This window comes from Myotis brandtii, unplaced genomic scaffold, assembly GCF_000412655.1.
Source record: "Myotis brandtii unplaced genomic scaffold, ASM41265v1 scaffold470, whole genome shotgun sequence".
NCBI classification, from domain to species: domain Eukaryota; kingdom Metazoa; phylum Chordata; class Mammalia; order Chiroptera; family Vespertilionidae; genus Myotis; species Myotis brandtii.
This window is the reverse complement of record NW_005367953.1, coordinates 1108634-1132913: the sequence shown is the minus strand read 5'-3', so window position 1 is coordinate 1132913 and position 24280 is coordinate 1108634. Positions and strand designations below refer to the sequence as shown.

At 36.5% G+C, this 24280-nt stretch overlaps 1 protein-coding gene across 1 annotated transcript in view; it reads right to left on the bottom strand.

Moving 5' to 3' along the window:
* Window positions 1–24280, bottom strand: part of FBN2 (fibrillin 2) — a 253892-nt gene that overhangs the window by 99578 nt on the left and 130034 nt on the right. Inside the window, exons 10-16 of the mRNA XM_014547293.1 lie at window positions 14946–15098; window positions 13171–13404; window positions 12088–12225; window positions 6807–6926; window positions 5799–5924; window positions 4909–5031; window positions 2992–3114 (exon numbers count right to left, since the gene is read on the bottom strand). Coding sequence (XP_014402779.1) covers window positions 2992–3114; window positions 4909–5031; window positions 5799–5924; window positions 6807–6926; window positions 12088–12225; window positions 13171–13404; window positions 14946–15098 — 1017 coding nt within the window. The remainder of the gene's footprint in view (window positions 1–2991; window positions 3115–4908; window positions 5032–5798; window positions 5925–6806; window positions 6927–12087; window positions 12226–13170; window positions 13405–14945; window positions 15099–24280) is intronic.

The following is a 24280-nucleotide window of genomic DNA, read 5'->3' as shown; positions in this document are numbered from 1 at the left end:
GCCCCTTCTGGGTGGCCCCAGGCAGTGGCTGACTCTGCACCTCCCTGGAGATCCAAGAGCCAGTGTACCCAGTGGTCAGTGTGAGACCATACCAGATTACAACTCTACACATCCATAAGCCACACACTCAAGGGGAAGACTCAGTGAGCACCAAAGGCCCACTGAAGCAAGTCCTGCTCCATAAGGGTGTCTCGTGCACAGCAGCTCTCCCACTGTAGTTCCAGCTGGTCCTCATAGCCAATTGGCCTAGAGGTCAATTCCTCCCAGCGACACCAACAGCAATCAAGTCTCAACTACAACAAGATTGGGTTCACTGCCTACAGAGGGGTGCACCTAGAGCTCTCAGCTCAGGTGACTGGGGAGGCTGAGCCACTGGGTCCTATAGAACTCTTACTACACAAGGCCACTCAACCAACTCAAGGAGACATAGCAGCTCTACCCAATACAGAGAAACAAACACAGGGAAGCAGCCAAAATGCGGAGACAAAGAAACATGTCACAAATGAAAAAAATGGAAGAAAGCAAACTACTGGATATAGGGTTCAAAACCACAGTTATAAGGTTACTCATGAATCTTCTAGAAACCTCCAAAAAACAAAAAAGGAGCAGTCAGAAATTAAGCATACACTGACTGAAATAAAGAATAATATATAGGAATTCAACAGTAGAGTAGAGGATTCTGAGAATCAAATCAATAATTGGAAATATGAGGAAGCCCAGAAATCTTGAAGCCGTCCTAGGAAAGTATCAGTGTGTCTGTCTCCTTCCCTCCCCTCATGCACTCTTGGCCCCGGTCAAGTCAAAAAATGTCCTGTTCATGAAGGTTATACCTGCCTGTGAGTCAGACTTCTTCAATGTACTAGTTACAAAAACAGTTTAATTTTCTGAAAATAAAACCCCACATCTCAGTATCTAGGGAAACGAAAACAAATAAAAAAGAAATCTAAAATTAAAATGCTACACCAAATACTAATTCATCACAGTGATTCGTTTCTAACTAACTCCAACATTCAGTGGATCTCAAAAGCATCACCAAAGTCAGAAGACATGAAGAAAACACATCTAGCATGTTATGGGAAGAGTAACATAACTTTACACAGAAAGGTGTTTTTATTAAAAAGTTTGTGAGCACAATGGTGAAAAACCGGAGAGGGCTTTCCAACAATTTCTGATGCCTTTTCAGTATGTGAATGATTTTGCGTGTTTGAACACTGAATTCCTAACAACTACCTAAAATATGTTGGTTGCTTAAAATAAAAATAATTTCTCCCTCCAAAACTGGTTTTGTACTCATTGTAGATTTTGACAGAATCATTTAGGTAAAGGAAAAAGTCAACTAAGTGTATCAAAGCAACTGAAAATCTTTGAGCTATTTAAGCAGGAAGGAGCTACATTCTTTTAGTTGCTGTATTTGAAACATCCCTGAACAGAGTGCTGACAATTTTGTAAGCCGAAATAAGTCCTAGATGGGATAGAGTGGATGAATTTAAACAGACAGATTATTTCCATCTGCTGTTGCTTCTTTCTCTCTCTCTCTCTCTCTCCCCCCATCTTCCTCCTCCTCTGGCCCCTCCGGGATCCAAATGTTTTGATTCCCACAGGTAAGAGTAAAGCTTTATCATACTATACCTAAGAAAGAATTTCATTTCTCTTAAAATTACTTTTAAACCAATGAGTATGTCTGCTGTCAAGAGTATAACCTGAAAAATAGAGGGTGCACAATAGCTAATGTACCCGGGAGGTCTCATGAAAGCACTTCAGAGGAAAAAAGGCAATAAATGTGTTTTTACAACTAACTCACTCTGCCACTGTGATCATGAGAACATAGTGGTTGGTTTGAAATGCCAATAACATTTTTATCTTCCTGCTTCTTTAAAGCTGATGACTGGTAACACTGATTGATTTTCATGGAACACTTTTGACAAAAGCATCCAAAAGAAATTTCGTATGGCTTAAAATAAAATTTTTTCTCATGCTTTTCTGTTTCTACAGTTAATTGCACAGTGATGAATAATAACTATATAAAAACATTTCTAGCTTTTGACATAAGTCCAAGAGCTAGGGTACTGATTATTTATATTTTAATTTTGTGTGGGTACAAACAAGAGTTTACTTAAATATAACTATAATCCCTGTTTCCTGCCTTTGTTATTAATTATGAAATCTAAATCCAGTGTATTTAGAAACTCAAGTTATCTAACATCATCAAGGATGCTGGGTTAAGGACATTTTTTCTTCTTCTCCGGCATTTAAAAAACAATTTTTTATTCATTTCAGAGAGGAAGGGAGAAGGAGAGAGATAAGAAACATCAATGATTAGAATCATTGATGGGTTGCCTCCTGCACACTCCCTACTGGGGACTGAGCCTGCAGCTCAAGCATGTGCCCTGACTGGGAACTGAATCATGACCTCCTGGTTCATAGGTCAGTGCTCAACATAGGTCAACGCTCAATCATTGAGCCACACCGGCCAGGCTCCAGCATTTTTGACTGGCCTCTCCTCAGAGCCTTCTGAGGGAGCTAGCTGGGGTATCTATCCATTTTTTAAAACAGCTTTATTGATATATGATTCATATCCCATAGATTTCATCTATTTAGACCTGTACAATTTAATAGTTTTCAGCATATTAATAGATATGTACAATCATTACTACAGCTGATTTTAGAACATTTCATTACCTCAGAAATACCCTTTAGCTATCACCTCCTCTCTTGCCACCCTACCCTCTCTCTTCTAAGCAACCACTGACTTGCTGTCTCTGTAGATCTGCCTATTATGGACATTTCTTATGAAAGAAATTACAACCTTGTGGTCCTTTGTAACTGGCTTCTTCCACTGAGCATGTTTTCAAGGTTCACCCTTGCTTTCTCATGTGTCAGTATTTCATTCCTTTTGATGGCTAAACATTATTCCACTGGATGGATCTATCTCTGCCCCCTTTTCAAAGATCATTTGGACACTGGGGACACATTATAGAATGTTTCACTTACCGACACATACACGTCCATCCACACCCACAGCCAGGCCTGGGGGACAGTCACAGCGGAAGGACCCTTCATTGTTGATACAATGTCCATTCATGCAGATTCCTGGGGTTTGGCATTCGTCAACATCTGCCCAGAGGGGAACACAAGCCAGGACACAACTGGGTAAATTTAACTTTCTTTTTATCTGTTGTCACTGCTCTATACTTTCAACCTTTTGTTTTTAATTTTGAAATTTGTGGGAAAACAGATGTTATAATAAATCTTTTTTTAAATTAAATTTATCAGGGGAATCTTGCATCTTAATACAACTCTAAAACATTTTCAGAAAGGCTAAGTGAAAGTTTACCCATTCGGACAAAAAAGAGCCTTACTATTTTTTCATTATTTATTTGGCAACCCTGTTTAACATATATAATATTTAATCCCAATTAGTTAAGTGAAACAAATTCTTAAAAGTAAGGTGGGTGATGTGCAGGAGGCAGCTGATCCATGTTTCTCTCTCATCGATGTTTCTGGCTCTCTATCTCTCTCCCTTCCTCTCTGTAAAAAATCAATAAAATATATTTTAAAAAAAAAAGTAAGGTAAACTTTTGTAATCACCTTTTATTTACACACACACACACAATTCTAATTACGAGGGATGTTTTAATATTAACTTTATCAGTTCATAATATCAAAATAGTTTGGGGTATCTCTTCTAATTTTCAATCTGCTTCAAATTATCAAAGGTAACTCACAATTAAAAGTCTCCCCAAATGATGAAACAGCCTTCAAAACACAGGGCTGCTAAATCATGAACATTTCAAGTCTTACAGACTACAACATTTGTAATAAGAAAATTAAAAAATAATTTCAAGAAAGCAGAAACTGGTCAGATCTAGGTTATCTTTCTATGTGTATTTAATTTTCTTAAGAAATTGTGAAATAAAGCACATGCTATAATGTAATGCTACACACTGGATGGAACATAATGCTAATCTCATATCCTGTGTTACATCCAACCTTGAGATGACTTCCGAGTGATGAGTTCAATCAGCAAAACTACAATGGTTCTATTTAATCCTGTACTCTCCTTTCTTGAATAGTCAAGAAGCAATTTTTTATTCAGAAACACGAGAATCAGTCTTGATTTCTCTCTCTAATGTCCCTGGAATTTCATTGAAATTATAGGGATTAGTTATGAGTCTTATTTGGTATTCAAATAAATTTGTGCAATTGAAGGCAGAAACCATCCTCAAAGTTAATTTTGTCTAAAATGAGAAAGCTGGGGGGGGGGGTTAATTGGGGGGGGGGAACAAGCTTGTTTCTAAGTAGGAACTGCAAAATTTGTTGCATCTTACTAAATTCCAATTGTGAGTACACACATAAGATAGCCTTATTTATTTCCAAGAGGCATTATCTTTTGCTAAGTTATCACTAAAGCTTGGCCTTCAAAATGGCTTTATGAACAAAACAACTGATAGGAATATTTAAATTATTTCTTCACTAAATCAATGTAAAATTTTTAGATAATGATATAATCATAAATGATCTGTATATTAGCTTTATGGAAAAGATGTAATTCAAAACTAGTTCTGAGAATACACAAAAATGAAAACCTTTCAAGATTTTTTTCTTCCCCTTTTTAATTTAGGGCAGAGACAAATTATTTCTATGTTTTCTCTTTCAGACTTAATAGAACCTATCTGTCATTCTCTTAATTTTTCCTATATCATTATTAGTTTTGTAAAATATTACTGTTCCCTAGACCACAATATGTGTTTTTCTAGGAAGCTTTAGACACCTGCCTTACTGAATTAGCAAGAGATGTGAATAATATAAAACCCACATGAAGAAACTGAAGTAATTCTTGCGTGATTCATTCAAAGAAAAAAGATGGTTTCAATCACAGTGATTTTCCTATCTCAAAGCCACACATACCAGTACAGTAACGCCCATTTGGAGCCAAGACAAATCCTGGTTTGCAGATGCACTTGAAGCTGCCATCTTCATTAATGCACATCCCATTCAAACACATGTTGGTAGTTGTACATTCATCATGATCTGTGGAGGAGAGAGAGGAACTCACACCACTGGCCTTGAGGGAACCAGTTTCCTCTCCTTCCACAAACAATCAAATTCCACTGCGTAAATGAGCCATGTGCTCATGAATTCCTCCCAGCCCCCTTAATATGAATGGAAACTGAGTGAGAGCAAATAGTGTAGGGAATGTGTATAAGGGATGTAAAGGAAAAGAATTAAGTTAATTTTGTGCTTAGTGGCTATTAAAACCACATGAGTAGCTTTTATTTTGATTTCCAAAAAAGTTAATATGATTTCAGGGATTTTTTTTCTTTTGTAAGGGAGAATGACGCAATGATAAACTTCATTGTAAGTGAAATGATCTCGACTTTTATTAGTGGGTGATTTGATTTTAACATATGCCAAACATTTTTATATACCCCCAGAGTGAGGATGGGGGAGACCTGTTCTATCTTGTCAGTGTTGTCACCCCAACATGTGAAATGCAGTAGGTAGTAATAATTATTACAAAGAATAACTGCTACTTACAATTAAACATATACCACAAGGAAATTTCCAGAAGCAGTGAAGTGTTCCTTGTAATAACATTTGCCAAAAAAAGAAATAAATAAAAATCTGTTGTTTCACTTTAACAGTCTTATGTTAAAAGCATTTATATTTTCCCTAAGTCACCTGAAGAACTCTCACATATGTGTTGTGTGAGCTTTCATGGAAATAGTATATATGCTTCTAAATAAAAATGTATATCCTTTAAAAATCTTTTGCAAAGGAGCAGGCAATTTCCATACCAACACAGTTTTTTCCATCTGTAGTTAATTCAAAGCCGGCATTGCAAATGCACTGGAAACTTCCATCTGTGTTCACACATCGACCATTTTTACAAAGAACCCCATTCTGGATGCACTCATCAATATCTGGGAAAATTAAGAATGGCCAAACATTTTTATTTTACAATAATTAAAGATACAAACAGTAAGATAATAAATTTACTTTCAGATATCCAGTTTATTTTTACATGTAATATACAAAATCATGCTGCTTCTTTAGCAAAATTTCCATTTCTCACTAACCTTTTATTTTTTCTTGGGTAGGTAGATGTAGCAATCTTAAAGCCTTGAGTAATTGAAGAGGGAAAGAGAGAAAGATGACATGGGTGTGCAGTGAACCTAATCGAGGGCAGGTAGGGGAGCTGTTTTTGACACAGTGGTTGAAGACCTTAAACATCAGAGCAAGGAGTTGAGTAAGAATCAAGTAACTACAGAATATTTGGATTAACAGCAACATGATGAAAACTTCTGGAGCAAGTTTGTTTAAGCAACTACCTGTGGATGAATAGGAAATGAACAAGAAGACAAGCAGAGTCATCTGTGAAAAGAATTCCTAGATGAATCAGCAGTGAGGTAGAGAGTTTGAACCATGGTAGAGACCAGGCATAATTTGGTGTTGAACTGTGTGTGAGGTTCACAGGCAACAGTAGATGAAAATGACTATAAATATTAAATTCCATTGATAGGAGAGCAGTAATGCTACTGGTGTTACTCAGAAAAAGAAAGCTGTGATTTAGGGAAGAAAGATAAACTGAATTTTTCTGAAGCCAGATACCACAATGCCTGGGTTATATATGCAAATAGTGTTTATGTATAAACGGAGCCCTTCTGAAGGAACAGAAATCTGTAATAACGGAACAGCGCTTATTTCATTCCATGTTTTATTTTAATAAATCTACTTTTAACCTCAACAGCCTGGGTCGCTGTATTTCACGGAACATTTTCAAATGTGAAAGCAAACTGCCTTACCAATGCATGCTTGCTTGGTAGGAGTCCTCTGGAATCCAGCATGACATTTACAATAATAGGATCCAGGTGTGTTAACACAATCTCCATTAGTGCAAGGATTTGATGTGCATTCATCAACATCTGTGAGCAGCAAAAGAAACCATTATAGACTTCACTCCATTTCTAGAAATGTTTGTTTAAAATACATTTAGGCCCCCTAAATTTGAGAGGCTAGTCAGTGGTAATAGTCTAAATAGCAGAGTATTTATAAATGAATGAACATTCCTTTCTTTAAATACAGAGGCCAGTATGGAGATTTACAAAAATATTGCCTATTGGAGAGTACAAGCAAATTTGCTTTAATCAAGAAACAATGATTTTTCAATCTGAATAATGCACAATGATTAAAAGCATGGACTCCTTACTATCGTTAGTAGTCTGGGCAAGTGAAGAGCCTCTCTAGCCTCAGGATAGTGTTAGAAGATCAATGGAAGATTTTTGAAAATATATATTTATATTACATGTTGTCACTTCTATTAGTTTTAATGAAAGAGATAGATGGATTATGGGATTCATCATTTTGTGAACTCAACTATATATGTAACTATATATGCATGGAGGCTTGGTAATATTTTGTAGTAACAGAGGGTGGGGTAAAAATGGAAATTAATTAAAACAAAGTCTATTATTTTCAGTAGCTTCAGGTTTTTCTAGGATCTTAATATTGGCACAGGATTTTTTTTTTTGCATAAAACCAAGTTTTATGCAAATACTAGTTCTGATCCTAAATGGGAAAAATGCCACTGCTTTTCATTCAAGGCTCCCTAAGGCCTGATTAAATGCAAACCCATTGCAGAATTCAGGAACTGCACAACCAAATGGCAGTCTCAACAGTCTGGAAGTCAACTCCCAGAAAAATCACATGTTAGAAAAAGTTTAATTCATCTTCTCTCAACAATGCCCACTAAACAATATTTTGAATGCTGGCAAATTAAAAACATGGCTGGCTGGTGAGGGCATAATGACTTGCCATTTCACATACATGTAGAAGCCATTAACATATACAATTTCAGCTAAATCAGAGAGCACAACAATAAAGTCAATTCACAGGTTTAACATTTTAATAAACAGATTACTCTTTTCACAGATGTTCTTAAAACAGGAACTGTACTCTATCAAACTCACAACCTCAATTATATAAACACTCAGGCAGAATGCAATTAAGCTCTCTCTAGTAAAGGGGAGTGGGGAATCTCATAGCAAATAAAAAAAAAAACAAGAAAAAAACCCCAAGATTAAATGATTTTTCAATTCATCCAAAGACACCTTCAGCCCATTAAGACTTAACTCACATTTAAACTTTTGGTCGATAACATCAATTCTACTAAGCCAAAGGAATGAAGCAAAATGAAAAAAGAGAGTTTAGAGTGTTAGTAAGCATACAAAGTATAATTAATGAATTTTCCAATACGAAATCTCATGTTCAGTGTGCAGTGTTGAAGATCCCTTAAGTTCTATGTCTTTGTAATATTGGCAATTAAAAATGTGCTATAGATGCATCTCTATAGAAGCTTCATTGTAAAGATCTGTTCTAGTGAAAAACATGCATCCAATCCCCTCTCTTTAGATCAACTTTCTGGGAAGCTGGGTCACTATCAGAACCTCTCCCTCCCCTTAAGAACCTGTTCCCAAAGCCTCTAGTTCCTAGGATTGCCTCTGCCAGTTATTTTGCCATTAAAACTCCAATTCATTGCTGTTTCTGTAGCTCCTTGCCTAAGAACCAGTACTCAGAGAAGAGAATTCGTTCACTTATTTATTTTGGAAGGACGACAATCACCAAAAACCTATAAGTGACTAAAATCCATGACTTTCACACCCCATTTGTTTTCTAAGTTAATGGAAGACTAATCATAAATGAGCACTGCCATGTTCTGAAATGTACACCGCATGGCCCTACTTTATTCTGAGTCTCACACTTCAAAGTGTTCCGCTTTGTTTTGCCTTGTGCAGAGGAACAGGGGCACTTAAATTTTACAGTCTGTATACTTTGATTTCTTCCTATATTTTCACTGTGGACTGAGCATTTTTAGGCAAAATTCACAAGATTTTAAACTCCTAAAATAAATGAGAAAGTAATTTTAAACTCCTAAAGTAATTGAGAAAGACATCATCAAAATAGTTAAATTCTCAGATACTACTGGTATAAGAAATAGTAACCTTTGAAAAAGTACTTTATATTCCAACTTAGCAAACACTTTTAATTTGCAAGGGCTCTACGATTATCTTTGGCCCAACAGAAACAAAAATTATTTCTTACTCTTCCAAGATAGAATCATTTAAATGGAGTTAAAAACCACTGCTAACAGCAGTCTGACTTAGACAACAAAAGAGTCACAAAAATTCATTTTAGAGGAGAATTCTCAGGAAAAAGAGAGAATAATGTGATGAGTAAATACCACTTTCCAGATCTCAGGAGTAACTCATAATAGCAAAATGGACCCAATTCTATTTTCCTGGTCTTTGATTCTTTAATACAGTTATTGACTTTCAAGTTATACCACTTCCTCAGTATCTAAAGCAGCGGTTCTCAACCTGTGGGTCGTCACCCCTTTGGGGGTCGAACGACCCTTTCACAGGGGTCGCCTAAGACCATCAGAAAACACATATATAATTACATATTGTTTTTGTGACTAATCACTATGCTTTAATTATGTTCAATTTGTAACAATGAAATTGGGGGTCACCACACCATGAGGAACTGTATTAAAGGGTAGCAGCAGTAGGGAGGTTGAGAACCACTGAAAAGGAAGTTCCCAAATAGCAAGGGCAGTTTGTTATTTTTCAAAACACAGGTGCAATTAACATAGTCACCACTTTATCTTGGGTTTATGTCCTCTTTAGCTTTTTCTGACACCTCAACGTGTTGTTTATAAACTCAAACACAAATTGGCTAGAAGTTGACACTAGAAAGAGTATAGGATGAAAAACATTAAAAACTTCTCTTCTGAAAAGATGCCCCAATACTAATCTTTGTCCCTAGGTATTACAATAGAAAGATAACTCTGCCTAGGCTTTAACTTTTCAGGGCTGGATGATGGGATCAAACTAGAATTGAACTGTCTGTAATAATGTTTGGGTAAAACTCAGAAGTTGAAGATTTATGTTAACATACTAACTGTGCAGACATACAATCCCAATATTACATTAGACATAGAGTTTATTAAAAGGGTGGCAGCAGCCTTTCTCACCTGGGTTCCAGGAAAAGTACCTTAAGTCATCCATTTCATGTGGTTAGTTCATTTCCTGCACACCCAGCATTGTACTAACCATGCACCACCCTTGGGAGAAGTGAAGTTCTGCAGGGCCTCATTCTCTACAGGAACCCTGGTTAAGAAAGCTGGACCAGCAGCATGACTACAATAGGAACTGCTGATCCTTAAAGACAGTTTATCTTTATGCTAAAGGTTTGCAAGCTCCCCCCTGAGTGGATGTGCTTTACTAACTAGAATAAAGTGTATCCAGGCATTAACATGAAATAAATGGTGGTTTCTGGCTAGTTTACAAAAAATGTTTAACTTCTGGCCTACGTTTACTTGTTAATTAGTGAATCATGCAGTGACACATGAATGACAAATATTAATAGCAAAGCAAAAATAGCCAATCAAATTTCAGTTTGACAGATTGTAACTGTGTATGTATGTGCAAGAGGGAATTTTTATATATTATATACTTACAATAATGTTTTCTGGTAGTAAAATCATTTTCAAGACACATAATAAGAATAGATATATCAGTATTTCATGATGTTCCCAAACTAACCACCTGGTCTATCACTTAAACAAGCTTCGAGTATTACCCCCTCAGCGAGGGCTGCTGTGTATGGTTGCACTGCACAATCGAGGGTGCCCGTTTCTGTGTGAGTGGCACCTGCTACACTTGTGCAGTGAAAAACCTATGCAACGGTACATAGGGATCCTGAATTAAGCCTTATTTGATCATTCTCATCTTGTAACTCTGTACATAGTTTAGAATAATCATTTTTCCAAAACACTGTATTTGGCTCACATTTTCCTTCATAATCATAGTCCACTTAGATCTTTTCAGTTTAACTTAGCAAAATTATAATCCTAACTCTCTGTTCCTGGTTTCTCATCTATATTTTGTAACACAAGACCTGAACCCAAATCTGGTATTTAGTGTTATGATAATTATGAAACATACATGGTCATTTGTTAATATAAAGAATAAATAAAAGAATAACCTCAAAATGGCTCAATTCCCATAGTCCTAAAACTACTCTTAATAGATCCTCAAACCTGTTCATTATGAAATCTAGATCCCGCCCCCTCGTTGTATTTGATTTTTCTGCCACATTTAACACACTTGACACTACTTTTCTCTTGAAAGTGTACCCTTGCATAGCTTCAGGGACATAATACTTTCTGCATTATTTTTTCCTCTCTCCAACACTATTACTGTTTTCTTTATGAACTTATGTTGTTGTTCCATGAGATCCAGCTGCAGAACTACTATTAATCTTTTCATCCTTCTTGCTGTTCAGTCCAGGAGACAGTATTCACTCTCATGGTTAATATCCACCTTATGTTACCGATCTGTACCTCTGGCACTGAACACTTCTCTTAGCTTTCTTTAGACTTTTATAATTAAACACTCTATACACCTAAAACTTTACATGTCTAAAAAAAATTTTCATCAGCCCTGGCCAGTTTTTCCTAGTGGTTAGAGTATTAGCCCATGGACCAAAGTGTCGTGGGTTCATTCCAGGTCAAGGGCAAGTACCTCAGTTGTGGATTCGAACCCTGGCCCCAGTCGTGGTGCATGTGGGAAGCAATCATTTGATGTGTCTCTCTCACTTCAATGTTTCTCTCTCTCTCTCTCTCACCCCACACCCCTTCTCCTCCTTCCACTCTCATTAAAGATCAATGGAAAAAGTATCCTTGAGTGAGGAGTGAAAAAAAAATTCATCAGCTATTTCCTCCCAATCTGTACCTTCCTGTGCACGTTAATGACACTATCATATATTCAGTGTTGTTCAGCTAAGAAGGAAAGAAAGCAAGGAGAGACAGAGACAGAAATCTCATATTTAGGGTGGGGGATTCTTGATGTGGCCTAGCTCAGCAGTAGGTTAAGGAAGTATACGGAAGACCATGCACACAGGACAGACAACTTGGAAATTAGCTTTACTTCAAAAGACTTTTTTTTCTATCACATTCAGTCCAATTTATCTGTACAGTATAAAAGCTATCAAAGACTAAGAAGGATTAAAGAGTCAAGAGCTTACCTATGCAATCCCCATTTGCATCCTGCTTATAGCCCATGTTGCACTCACAGCGGTAGCTAGAAACAGTAGGTATGCAGCGTCCGTTTAAACAGAGATTAGCATGGTGCTTGCAGATATCTATTGTCTGGTTCAGAATAGCTATGGAAAATTAAAACACAAGTTATAGTTCATCATTACATGGATTGCTTTTCTTAGAGCTAATTTTTAAAATGATATTTAATAGTACATTACTTAGGTATATATATCAAAAGCTCACATTATTCTAGATTGTATTAAAACTTTAAGGTTGAGGATCTTAAAAATATTCTTGTGACACATGCTTGTAACTGGCATTTGTTAAGTTATGCATCTGGAGACTTTGCCCACAATAATGTCTTTAAAATGTCAGGAATGTTCTACTGTACATTTGAATGCTTTCCATTTCTTTTTTTGTAACTGTGCTGAATTTTCAGATATAGTATACAGGCAATATGCCAAAAATAATAAACACCACACCGTGGGACATCATAAAATATTATTAGCAAGAGCAGTTCTTTTAAAAAGAATGAACTCAAATGTCAAGTACACCGATGCCAATTCTGGCCTGACGCCCACAGTTCTCAATTTCTTAAGTTATTCAACAAAAAAGAGTGAGGAAAAGAAAGATATTTCATTATAATATTTGGATAGGCACAGAGCAAGCCTTATTCAGTTTATCTCAGTTGAGAAATGGTTCTGGAACTAATTCAAGGGTTGTATGAATAGGGCAGCTTGCAAAGGGCCAAGTGAAATACACTGGAACCAAAAACGTGCTTTTGAATGGCGTCATCTGGATTGGAGTATCACTGTACTCTCATCTCTACTTTCAAAGAAAGCCTGGATCACTCATTCTTTTATCCAATTTGGAAAGTTAATGAAACACACAAAAAATAATATTTTTCTTAAGAATTCTATATTACTGCATTATATTTTAGACCCTGAAACAGATTTTTACACATATATGTATACATGTACACACACACCTTTTGGAAAAAAAACGTTAGGGATTATAATATCATTTAAGGCAGAAAACTAAAGAGTTTACACAAAAAAGTGAACACTCACTTAGTCCAGTGATGATGGGCCCCTGTCCCCCGGCCCCTACACCCGCTCCCCCAACACCAGGAGAAAAGCCATTGCTTCCAGGGATGGGGATGAAGCCTGCCCCTCCAGGGCCATAGCCATTGCCATTGCCATTTGGGGCAAAGCCATTCCCCCCAGTGCCTCCAGGTCTGGAACCAGCACTTCCTGGAATCCCTCCTATTGGAAGTCCATCCATGCAAAGTCTTTGATACTCCTCTAGAAAAAAAAGAAAGTTCAGTTACACACAAACGGCTGTCTTTCTGCATAATAAAAGCAATCTGTGTTGGCTTATCTGTACCTACATGATGTGAATAAGTAGCGCTTTATCCTGATAAATATTTTCAATGCTAACAGTAGCAGAATACATGTTTCAGAAAAATATTTAAACCTATATGCCATATTTTAACTGAGTTGCATAACCAAAGAATTGTCTGTATGAGTATTTTGAATTTATGTCCCTTAGTGAAACTCTTAAAATTCTAGATATAACTTTGAATGCAAGAAATTTATTTGAATGGAAGAAAATTAAAGCTTTAAATAATTCATTCTATACATTTTATTTTGCTTGAAATGTCTTCAGTATTGCACCTATACATGTTTCCTATCTCTTTTCTTGTCTTTAAGGGATTAATACGGCTTCAGAGTAACATTTTTTTTCTAATGTGGATTTTAACAGATGATGGTATTTAATAAGCTTTAAAATATGCTCCTTATTTGTCCAAGTATCAAAGTTGAGAGAAAAGAAGCAAGGATAGTGATTGCCTTTATTTCCTTAATTGTTCTCAAAATTAAGAAACTCTATCAGAAGAAATGAAAACTATTTAGCTCAAGTAATTGTTTCATTATTAATATTACTATTATTATAATTAATATTACTATTATTTATTACTAGTGGAACTATGAGTTTCCAAAATTATATACTATGTATTAACTCTTTTTTTAAAATTTTACTACTTGGTTTTGATATTTTCTAGCTTAAAGATTTTGAAAGAATGTGCCTTGTTTTTCTCCATAACAGTACATATAGTTACATATTTTATAAGCATAGTTCAAAAAATTAGTTTCCATAAAAATTATAATTTAATATGAAGACAATACAATAACAAATATTGATATGCCTTTATGTGATAAGGTATATCAATATATGTTATTGTATATTAATTGTACTTTAACTATTCATATTATATTAATAAGAGACACTATTGCTCATTCATCCTAAAGTGATTTTCCGATTTAGCCTCAGTTATATGGCAGTTAATATAGCAAAATGAATGAGAGGCATCCTCCTACCCTTGTATTCTTAATGTTCAGGTCATTAGAAAAAAGAAAATATCTTCAAGATTGGGACACTATAAGATAAGATAAGATAAGGGTACTCCTGAAATAAAATATAAATGGAGGTTGAACTTTTTAGTCAAAGATATTCAAGCTCTGGAATGAAAGATCAGGAGGAGGTTTTATAACTGAATTGAAATACGGGCATTCAAAATAATTTTTAAAAATACTTCACAAAGACCGGTGGTAATCAGCTTTTAGGTATTATTTTAATATCAATAAATTACGTACAGTCAAAACTGATCCCAAGTAAATAATGCTATCCCAACTCTCCCCAAAACACCCAAACTGTCCTCCGTTAAATCAGGAAGACAGTAATGGGAATATAGACATGACATGACTTCAAAATGAAGAGCAAAGTACATTAGTACAAATTTTCTTCATACTGTCTGTCTTGAGGAGACTAGCAGCCAGCCACTCACCAGAGCCTCTGACAGGACAGGCTTCAGGAATGGTTCCAAGGCCCCAGCAGCGGCCGGGCTCACAGCAGCATTGCATTTTTGTCATTCTGCCCGGGAGCTCTTGTGCACAGCGACCATTCACCAGGCCTGAGAAACATGTGCCTGATCTTTGATCTGACCATGTGAAAATAAAATAGAAGGCATGGTAGAATTATCTCAAGTTCTTACTTCATCATTTCACACATTAGAAGAGGTTAAATGAAGTGAGTTATTTTACTTAATCTCTAGTGTATCTATTTATTCTCTTCATTTCTATTACATTTATTCATTCCTTTACTTATTTACTGAGCAAACGTTCATTGAGAACCTATTCCATGCCACATCCCAGGGATACAAACATGAAAGACATAAAGCAGATACGAGCCCATTCTGCAGTGAGAAGCCAACACAGCCAGGTCTGGAACTTGAAGAAAAGCAGAAAGGCAACAACCCAACCCCATCCTAGATCCTCCAATCCCAGCTGACCTGGAGATGTGTGCTGTTTTTGGCCACTGAGATTTTTGTGGATGTTTGTTACACAGCGGTATCTGACTGATAGAGGCCTACTTTAGAAAGGTTGATCAGAAGCATCTCTCTGAGACAGTCACAGCTGAGAAGAGACTTGAATAAAGTCAGATCATGAACCATGTAGCTATCTGAAGGAAGAGCAGTTCAAAGAGAAAAAAGGGGATGTGCTTGATGTGTGTGAAAAGCAAGAGTCCAATGTGACTAGAGAAGAACATGCAAAAGGGAGAGACTATGAGCTCAGAGAGATATCAAAGGCAAGATCATGGAGACCTGAGGACCATTCAGGAGGACTTTGGATGTTATTTGGTGTTCTTTAAGATTAATTAAATGGCTTCAATTAGAAGAAACACAATAGTTTACATTAAAAAAAATCTCTTTGGGCACTGACTGTAGCGAGCATAGGAAGACCTTCAGGTGAGAGATGATGGTAGCCTGGATGAGGATGGCAGCAGTAAAGATGATGACATATTTTGAAAGTACAGACAATGGGAACTTGCATGGGTGTGGGGTCTGAGGGAAAAGAGAGAATTTCCTAAGTTTTTGATTTACACAGTTGAGATGGGGATGACAATTAGGATTAGAGGACATAATACAAAGCTTCTCTTTAACGTGTTACATTTGGGATGTTAAATATATGAACCTGGAACCCAGAGGAGTGGTCAGGCTGAAGATATATACCTGTGAGTTATCAGTGTATCTACCAGTACATAGGTGTTATAAGCTATGAGGCTAGGTGAGACATTTTCAAGAACCAGGGGCAATAGATCATGTCAAATGGTGATTAAGAAGTAAAGTAAGGTGCTAATTCAGAAGTAACCACTGGGTTTGGCAGTATTGCTATGATAAGGATTGTGTGTATTATCCTACAGTATTGGGGGAAGAGAAGTGACATGATCAAATGTGACTATGATAAAGGTCACTCTAGCAGCAGGGTAGAGAATGGATTAGAATGGCAGATAAAAGCTAGAAGATATCATCAAAAGACTACATAAAAAGCAAAACTGCATAAGGATAAAATATTAGTGTCATCTGTGGGTTTATAACTGAATCTACCTTTATTGTAAGCAATGAAAAAAAATGTGTCTAATTTCCTATGTATTATTCAACTTTTATCAAGAAGCCTTCAAAGGTATTTTGTATATGACCACCAGAAGAAAGATGTAGCACAACAATCAGGAGCTGCATATTAATAATGTACTTGAAACTATTAATCACAAATAATCCCATTAATAGATAAAGCCTGTTTCTTTGCATTACATATAGTTTAAAATAAATATATTTTCTCGAATGGTCCATAGTATACCTCGGGTTGCTTTGCTTCCAAGTTATCCTATATAATAAAGAGCTAATATGCTAATTAGACCAGACAGCAGAATGACCTTCCTGAACGACCAGTGGGTGGGGCCGTGGGGCTGTGAGGGCAGAGGCAGCCGGGGCTGTGAGGGCCTACTCTTGCACGAATTTCGTGCTTTGGGCCTCTAGTTGTTAAATAAAAGAATTGACTTTAAGATGCTCCATGTAAGAATCAGTACACCTATCCCTGTATCCCAAAAGAAACCCAGTATATCCCAAAGCAAAGTACAGATGGTCCCCAACTTTAGGATGGTTCGACTTAACGATTTTTTGACTTTATGAAGGTGTGAAAGCAGTATGCATTCAATAGAAACTGTACTTCGAATTTTGATTTTGACCTTTTCCTGGGCTATAGATAATGTGATATGATATGTTCTCCTGATGCTGGGCAGGAGCCGTGAGCTGCAGCTCCCGGTCAGCCACACAACCACCAGGATAAACAATAGATACTCTATAGTGTACTGTGTTGCCAACGTTTTCTGAACATGTTTAGGGTAGGCTAAGCTAAGCGATGATGTTTGGTAGGTTAGGTGTATTAAATGTGTTTTCGACTTACAAAGGGTTTATTGGAAAGTAGCTTCATTATATGCTGAGGAGCATCTGTACTAAATTTGGTACATGCCTGCGTGCTTGAAGACACTGCAGACATTTCATAAACTGCATAAGTTGCTGTCACTGGGAATGATTTCACAGGTAAGTTTCTATTCCCAAGAATGATCCAGGAAAATAATTTTGGAAATATTCATTCCAGAAACCCAAAGTACCACATTCCTATATTTACTGGATTGTTACACTCCTCCAGAACAGGATGTAAATTAGAAAGTCCCAAACTCTTAACAGTAATCACTGTAATGAAACAATACTAACAGGTAGATTGAATTGTATTGATCTCTTCAAGGTTTCTGCAAGGAGGAGACTGTACCTTAAATTTTGAAGAAGCAGTGGCCTTGAATCAGGAGACCTAGGTTTACATCAAAATACTAATTGATTATGCAATATATTGAACTCTTCTTTGTCCTGGAAAAGGGTTGGTGGGTGAATTAAAGGAAACAACATATGTTCTGTTTCTAGAAGAATGGAGGATTAGCTACTCTGAATGTCTCTTTCACTAGAAATATCACAGATAAAACAATTAAAAAAAATACATCACCTAGCTGGCATGAAAGAACTATTTAAAGAATATATCACCTAGTGGGCATGAAAGAAATGAAAAAACAGTCTCAAAATGAAGTGAGAACACGAACCATAGGAGGTAAGTGAACAGAAAGTTTTCAGTTTTAGGGCTTACTTCTGCCAAACTCTAGAAACCTGAAATTTCAACTCTGATACGTTCAGAGGACCCCACGCCTGCACAAAAGATAAGAAGCCTAGTCTCTCCCCTCCAATATGAATGCAACAGGGGACTCCCTAATGAAGCAGGGGCTCCACAGAGCTGTATCCCTAGAGTAAGGTTAACTTAGAGAAGGGCAGCTAAGAGACTTGCCTGTCTCTGCCTCAGTTCTGGGTGGAGGAAAAGAAAGACCTTTCCAAAGAATCTGTAACTACAAGCTCTTCCTCACACAGACAGCTTTGATGTCTCAATTCCTATTAGGTCTGAAAAACTTCAAAGGAGGAATCTAATATAAAGATGTCCTCAGGTAGAAATATTTCAAGCAACAGGCAAAAACTAATACCACTGAGGATTTAATATTGACACCAGGTCTGAAAGAATTCCCACAAATAAAATTCCAAGAAGAAGAGGTAGCTAACAGGAAAAGAATAAGTAAACAAATAACACACAAAGAAACAAGGCTCAATGAAAAAGAGCTAGCTGACTGAACAAATAGCAAATTTCAGATACTGAAATGGTCAGACTAATTCTGACCATTATTAATTTATAATAATTTATCAAATGTCAGTTAATAACTACATTATAGTTAATATGTCTATGACTATTAAAGTATAAAAATTTGAACAAGGAGAAAGAGCCCATAAAAAAGGAAAGAACAGACTTAAAAGAATTCAGTGAAACCTCTATAAATGAAAATGATTGTAACTGAAGTAAAATGTTCCGTGAATATATTAAACAGTTTTGCACATAGTTGAAGAGAAAATTACTGAGCTGGACGATATAGGTGAATAAATTAACTTCATTGTAGGTTAGAGAGACAAAGAGATAGAATATGTTAAGAAGAAGTTAAGAAATATGGACATGAGCTTGAAAAGATAATATATATCTAATAGGAGCACTAGAAAGAGGTAACAAACAGAGGTAATTGGGAGAGGCAATGTTCAACAGATACTACTTTAGAATGTTCTAACAAGGTTGCAACAATCTCAAATCTAGGAATTCCGGCAAATCCAAAGCAGGAAAAAGAAAAAGAAATCCACAGCTTATCACATCACTGAAACCACAAACCAACAAAGGAAAAGCAAAGATCTTAAAAACAGCTAGAAAGAAAAGACAGACTACCTGCTAAGGAATGATATTTAAACAAGCACTGACTTCTTAACAGAAACAATGGATGCTAGACACAATGGAATATTATTTTCTGTCCACTTAACATTCTGTATCCAAAGAAACCATCTTTTCAGAGGGAAAATCAAGGTCATTTTCAGGAATTAAAAAAACAAAGAAAATTTTCTCTAAAAGTTCTCTCTAAAGAAAATTTTTGAAGAGGTGATTTAGGCAAAATAAAAATGATTCCAAGTAGAAGGTTTGGAATGTATAAAATAATGAAGAGGAAAAATATTGTTAGGTACCTAGGTAAAATCTAACAGGCACTAAAATATCAAACAGCAATAATAATGATTAATTTGTTGCAAAGAGGGAGTGGCAGTAGCTAGAATTTTTTATTTATTTTTATAATTTTGTTTTATTGCTTAAAGTATTACAAAGAGTATTACATATGTCTCCTTTCCCTCCCCCGCCTTGACATTCCCCCAGCCTCCCCTAACCCCCAATGTCTTGTGTCCATTGGTTATGCTTATATGCATGCATACAAGTCCTTCGGTTGATCTCTTACCCTCCACCCCCAGCCCTCCCCGGGCTTCCCACTGTAGTTTGACAGTCTGTTCAATGCTGCTCTGCCTCTGTATCTATTTTTGTTCATCAGTTTATAGTGGTCTTTAATATTCTTTTATTTTTTAGATATAGTTAAAACTACAGATTAATTTTAGACTTGAAGTTACATATACATCTGAAAACAGCTAGGATAACCACTAAAATCACAGAAATAATGTATGTAACTTCTGAACAACAAAGGGAAAATAACAGAATGTGGGGGAAGAGGAAACCCTGAATAAATCCAAAAGAAATAGAAAAAAGAAGGTAGGAAGCACAGAGAAGGTAATAGAAATAAAAACAAATATATCAATGTAAAACTTTCAACAATAAAGAATTAAAAAAACAAATATATCAGTTACTATAATTAATATAAATGAGTTTAGTCTCAACTTAAAAGGTAAAGATTTTCATATTGTGCAAAACAATTTAGATTTTGATGGTTTAAAAGAGACAAATTTAAAACATAAGGAAGCAAAAACAGTGAGAAGAAAAATATAAAATAGGCATATATTTAAACATTACACTTCCTCTCACAAAATGTGATGCAAAATAATATGAGATAAAATATACCAAGAGAAAATATTTAGAAATTGACAAAAAAGGAAAAGAACTTTAGAATCAATACATATTGAAAAAAGGTTCAATTTATCAGGAAAATATAATATTTTTAAACATCATCATCTTATAACATAACATCAAAATATATAAAACAAAAACTTAAACACAGAGAAAAACTGAGAAATCTACCATCATATTTATTTTTTTATTTATAGTTTTATTGATTATAAACGTATTTTAGAGAGGAAGGGAAAGGGAGAGATAGAAACATCAATGATGACAGGGAATCATTGATTGGCTGCCTCTTGCATGTCCCCCAATGGGGATCAAACCTGCAATCTGGGCATGTGCCCTTGATGGAACCCAACCACGATCTCCTGGTTCATAGATCAACACTCAACCACTGAGCCATGCCGCCGGCCCATAGTGGGATATTTATACAACTCTTTCAGTAACTGACAGACAAAGTAAATAAAGTTCAGTAGATATAGAGAAAATCATAATAGTATAGTTAATAAGTTTCATCTAATGGATATACCTATGCAACAACTGGAGGAAACACTTTTTTTTTTTCAAGCCCATATGGGAGATTTGCAAGCCAGAAAAACCTCTTACACTTCTAAACAACTAATGGGCCAAACACAATAGCACATTGGAAATAAGTGAATAAATATAAAAATGAGTAGGTGCTCATCAGGAATCCCTCAGGAATCTACATTTAGCACTCTCAAACTTTGGGAGTCTGCAATATTTTAAGGAATCCACAAATCTTACACTGAACATTGCGATGCATGTGAGCAATACCTCACAGTATGTAGGTACTACATAATTCCTGCTTATGAAGATTCCTATGACTAATAAAATACAAATTCATTTAAAATTATTACTTAATACTCAGTATCATTTTTATTATGTATTTTCTCAAAGATACTGAATTATCCTCACATGTCCAATAGTATTTATTGAAAGAAACCATGTCACTGATGAGAGGGTAGAGGGGCAGAAAGTGAGGATTGGAAAGTAAATCATAACTTTTTTCATAAATTCCACAATTATTCTCTTCTAATAACACCAAGGAGGCAAGGAAGTCACCTCCAACCTTTGAGTCAAAAACATACCAGGATGAAATACAGATCAGTGATGTCTCATTGTTAAGGTCTCCCCAAAAATAGATTTCAAAGGCAAAAGAGTGGCTAGGAGTTAGGTTCTTTGCTTTGCATATCTCTGATAAAGTACTGTGTTGGAAATGTGTCATATGATAGAATATTTGAAATAAAAAAGGGACCTCCCACAGAACTAACTAAGAGTCATCTAGGCAGACTCTTAAGATAGGGAATTATTAGGAGCAAAGGCAGATGAAGCATATTTATTACCCATTAGGACAAATCCTTCTAATGCTTGGTATATGTTTAACTGTAGGACTGATATGTCACTGGAATGAAAACAAGTCTATTCCTCCAATAATAGCCTATCGTCCTCACTACACTCCCAGAGCAAGGTTTACATGAAGTCTTATTTAAAGCCACACTGAAAAAGAGGAAGCAATCCATCTCTTCTGATTAAAATATAAATCTATCTTGAAGCAAAATAATGGTACCATTATCAGAGTTTGTTTCATGGCTTGACATTCAGTCTAAACTTGATTTAAGAGAACTAAAGGTTAATTATACATTGTGATGAAAACTTGGTAAAAGTTGGGGGTTGTACCTTGAAATAAATATGTCTCCTGTTGAGTGAGCTTTGCTTGTTAAAAATGAAGGGTTCAGCCAGAAAACACGGATGAGGTTGGCTCAAGCCAGAATACTAGTAGTGATAGTAGGTGTTCGGTAAATAGCAACCATTGTCTCAGGTTTTATCCCCTGATCCTGGAGGCTGCCCCGCCTCTTTGATGGTCTGGCGCCAACATGGGTTTCCCTTGATTGATTCTGCAGATTCGGACTATTCCTAAAATACATTCATGTTTCCATTACACAAGACTAACTAGAACTAGAAACAATGGTTCTTAGAGTTACTTCTTTCTTTAAAATAGTGAACTGTTCCTTCCTCACTGTCTAAGCTTCTCTTTCTGGGACATTCTTTCTTAATTAAAATACTATCCCTGATCCACCAATCACCTATTACATAATTCTGAAGTTAAAACTAAAACACTATTCAGTACTTTGTTTCATCCCCATCTCCCCTTCCCCTTTAGTTAAATATTTAGTTTTTGGTTATCTTTCAAGTGTTGTTATAAATGTGTATATGCATATATAATCAACACCCATCATTCACATAAAATGCTGCATAATAATAGCACATCCGCACATCCTTCTACATCATCGTATCATGATCTTCCTCATTTCTTTATAACAGTTTTCCCCCATTGATTTTTGTCTATGTTCTGCTCAAAAGTCTTGATGGGCTCTCACTGCCCTTAGGACCAGCCTGGAACTTTTTAGCATGGCAGTTAAGAACTTTAGCAATAGAACCCTTCATCTCAACCCATCTTTCCCGTTTTACTCGGCAATCTTTTCCAGACATGCTCTTCTCACCATCTCCTGAGTCCACCAAGATACCCAGCACCTATAATCTTGCTCACACCTTTCTCCTTGCTCAGCACACCCTACTTCCTTTGGGGAGCTCCTGCCCATTTTTCAAGATCATCAGTGCTCATTTCCTGTGATCAATTTTTACTACAATAATCAGGCCTTTCATTTCAACTTATAGTATTAATTGCCTAAAAATTACTTAGCAATTAATCGCCTCAAACTTTCTCTCCTCCCCACCCCCCACATTATGTGTTCCAGTTTTGTTTTCTCAAGAATACTCCAAGGCAATATTGTGCACGGAAACGTTTGTTTAACGCTCACGGTAAAGCACTTGGAAGTTGTGGCGAAGTCATGTTACTTCAAGGATTTCTAAACCCTTGCTCTCATTTTTTGAACTTCGCTCGCTGCTGACTAGCACTTGGGAGTCCCACTGCTAAGGGTTCCTACTAGAGTTCTGTGTACACAACAGCAGCAGTGACATTATTTTGCACACAGAATTTGCTCCATGCTGCTTGTCAATTCATTATTTACTCATCGCTGGCTGCCAGTCACTCTTCTGTCTATATTACAATCTAAAGCTTAGGTATTAAAAATGCCATGGATATGACAATGACACTGACTTCCAAAATGATATAAGGGCCATCAAGTTGTGCTACTAAAAATGCTTCTAAAAATATTATTAGGTATGTTTCAACTCTTTAGAAATGACATATGTTAGTACTCTGTTAAAAATAGAAAGCTCTTTCCTGGATATTTAAAAAATTTGATGAAACACACCAGATAAATTTAAATTAGGAATTTGACTTTTATAGTTAGCATGAAATTAAATGAAAAAACTATCCTCTTTTACTGGTATAATTAAAACTAGAGGCCCGGTGCATGAAATTTGTGCATGGGTAGGGTCCCTAGGCCTGGCCAGCAATCAGGGCCAATCTGTGGGGTGACTGGCAGGGCAATCAGGGGGCCCCTGCTGGCAGGCACCATGGCTCGCCTGGGGCCTGTGGGCTGGGGGCAGCCCCTGGTGGTCAGTGTGCATCATAGTGATTGGTCATTCCACTGATTTGCATATTAGGCTTTTATTATATAGGACTAGAGGCTCGGTGCACAAAAATTTGTGCGCTCGGGGGATACCTCAGCCCAGCCTATGCCCTCTTGCAGTCTGGGACGCCTTGGAGGATGTCCACCTGCTGGGTTAGGCCCGCTCCCTGGGGGAACGGGCCCAAGCTGGCAGTCAGACATCCCTCTGGCAGCCTGGCAGCCCTCGGGGGATGTCCACTTACCAGCAGGGAGCAGACTTAAGCTGC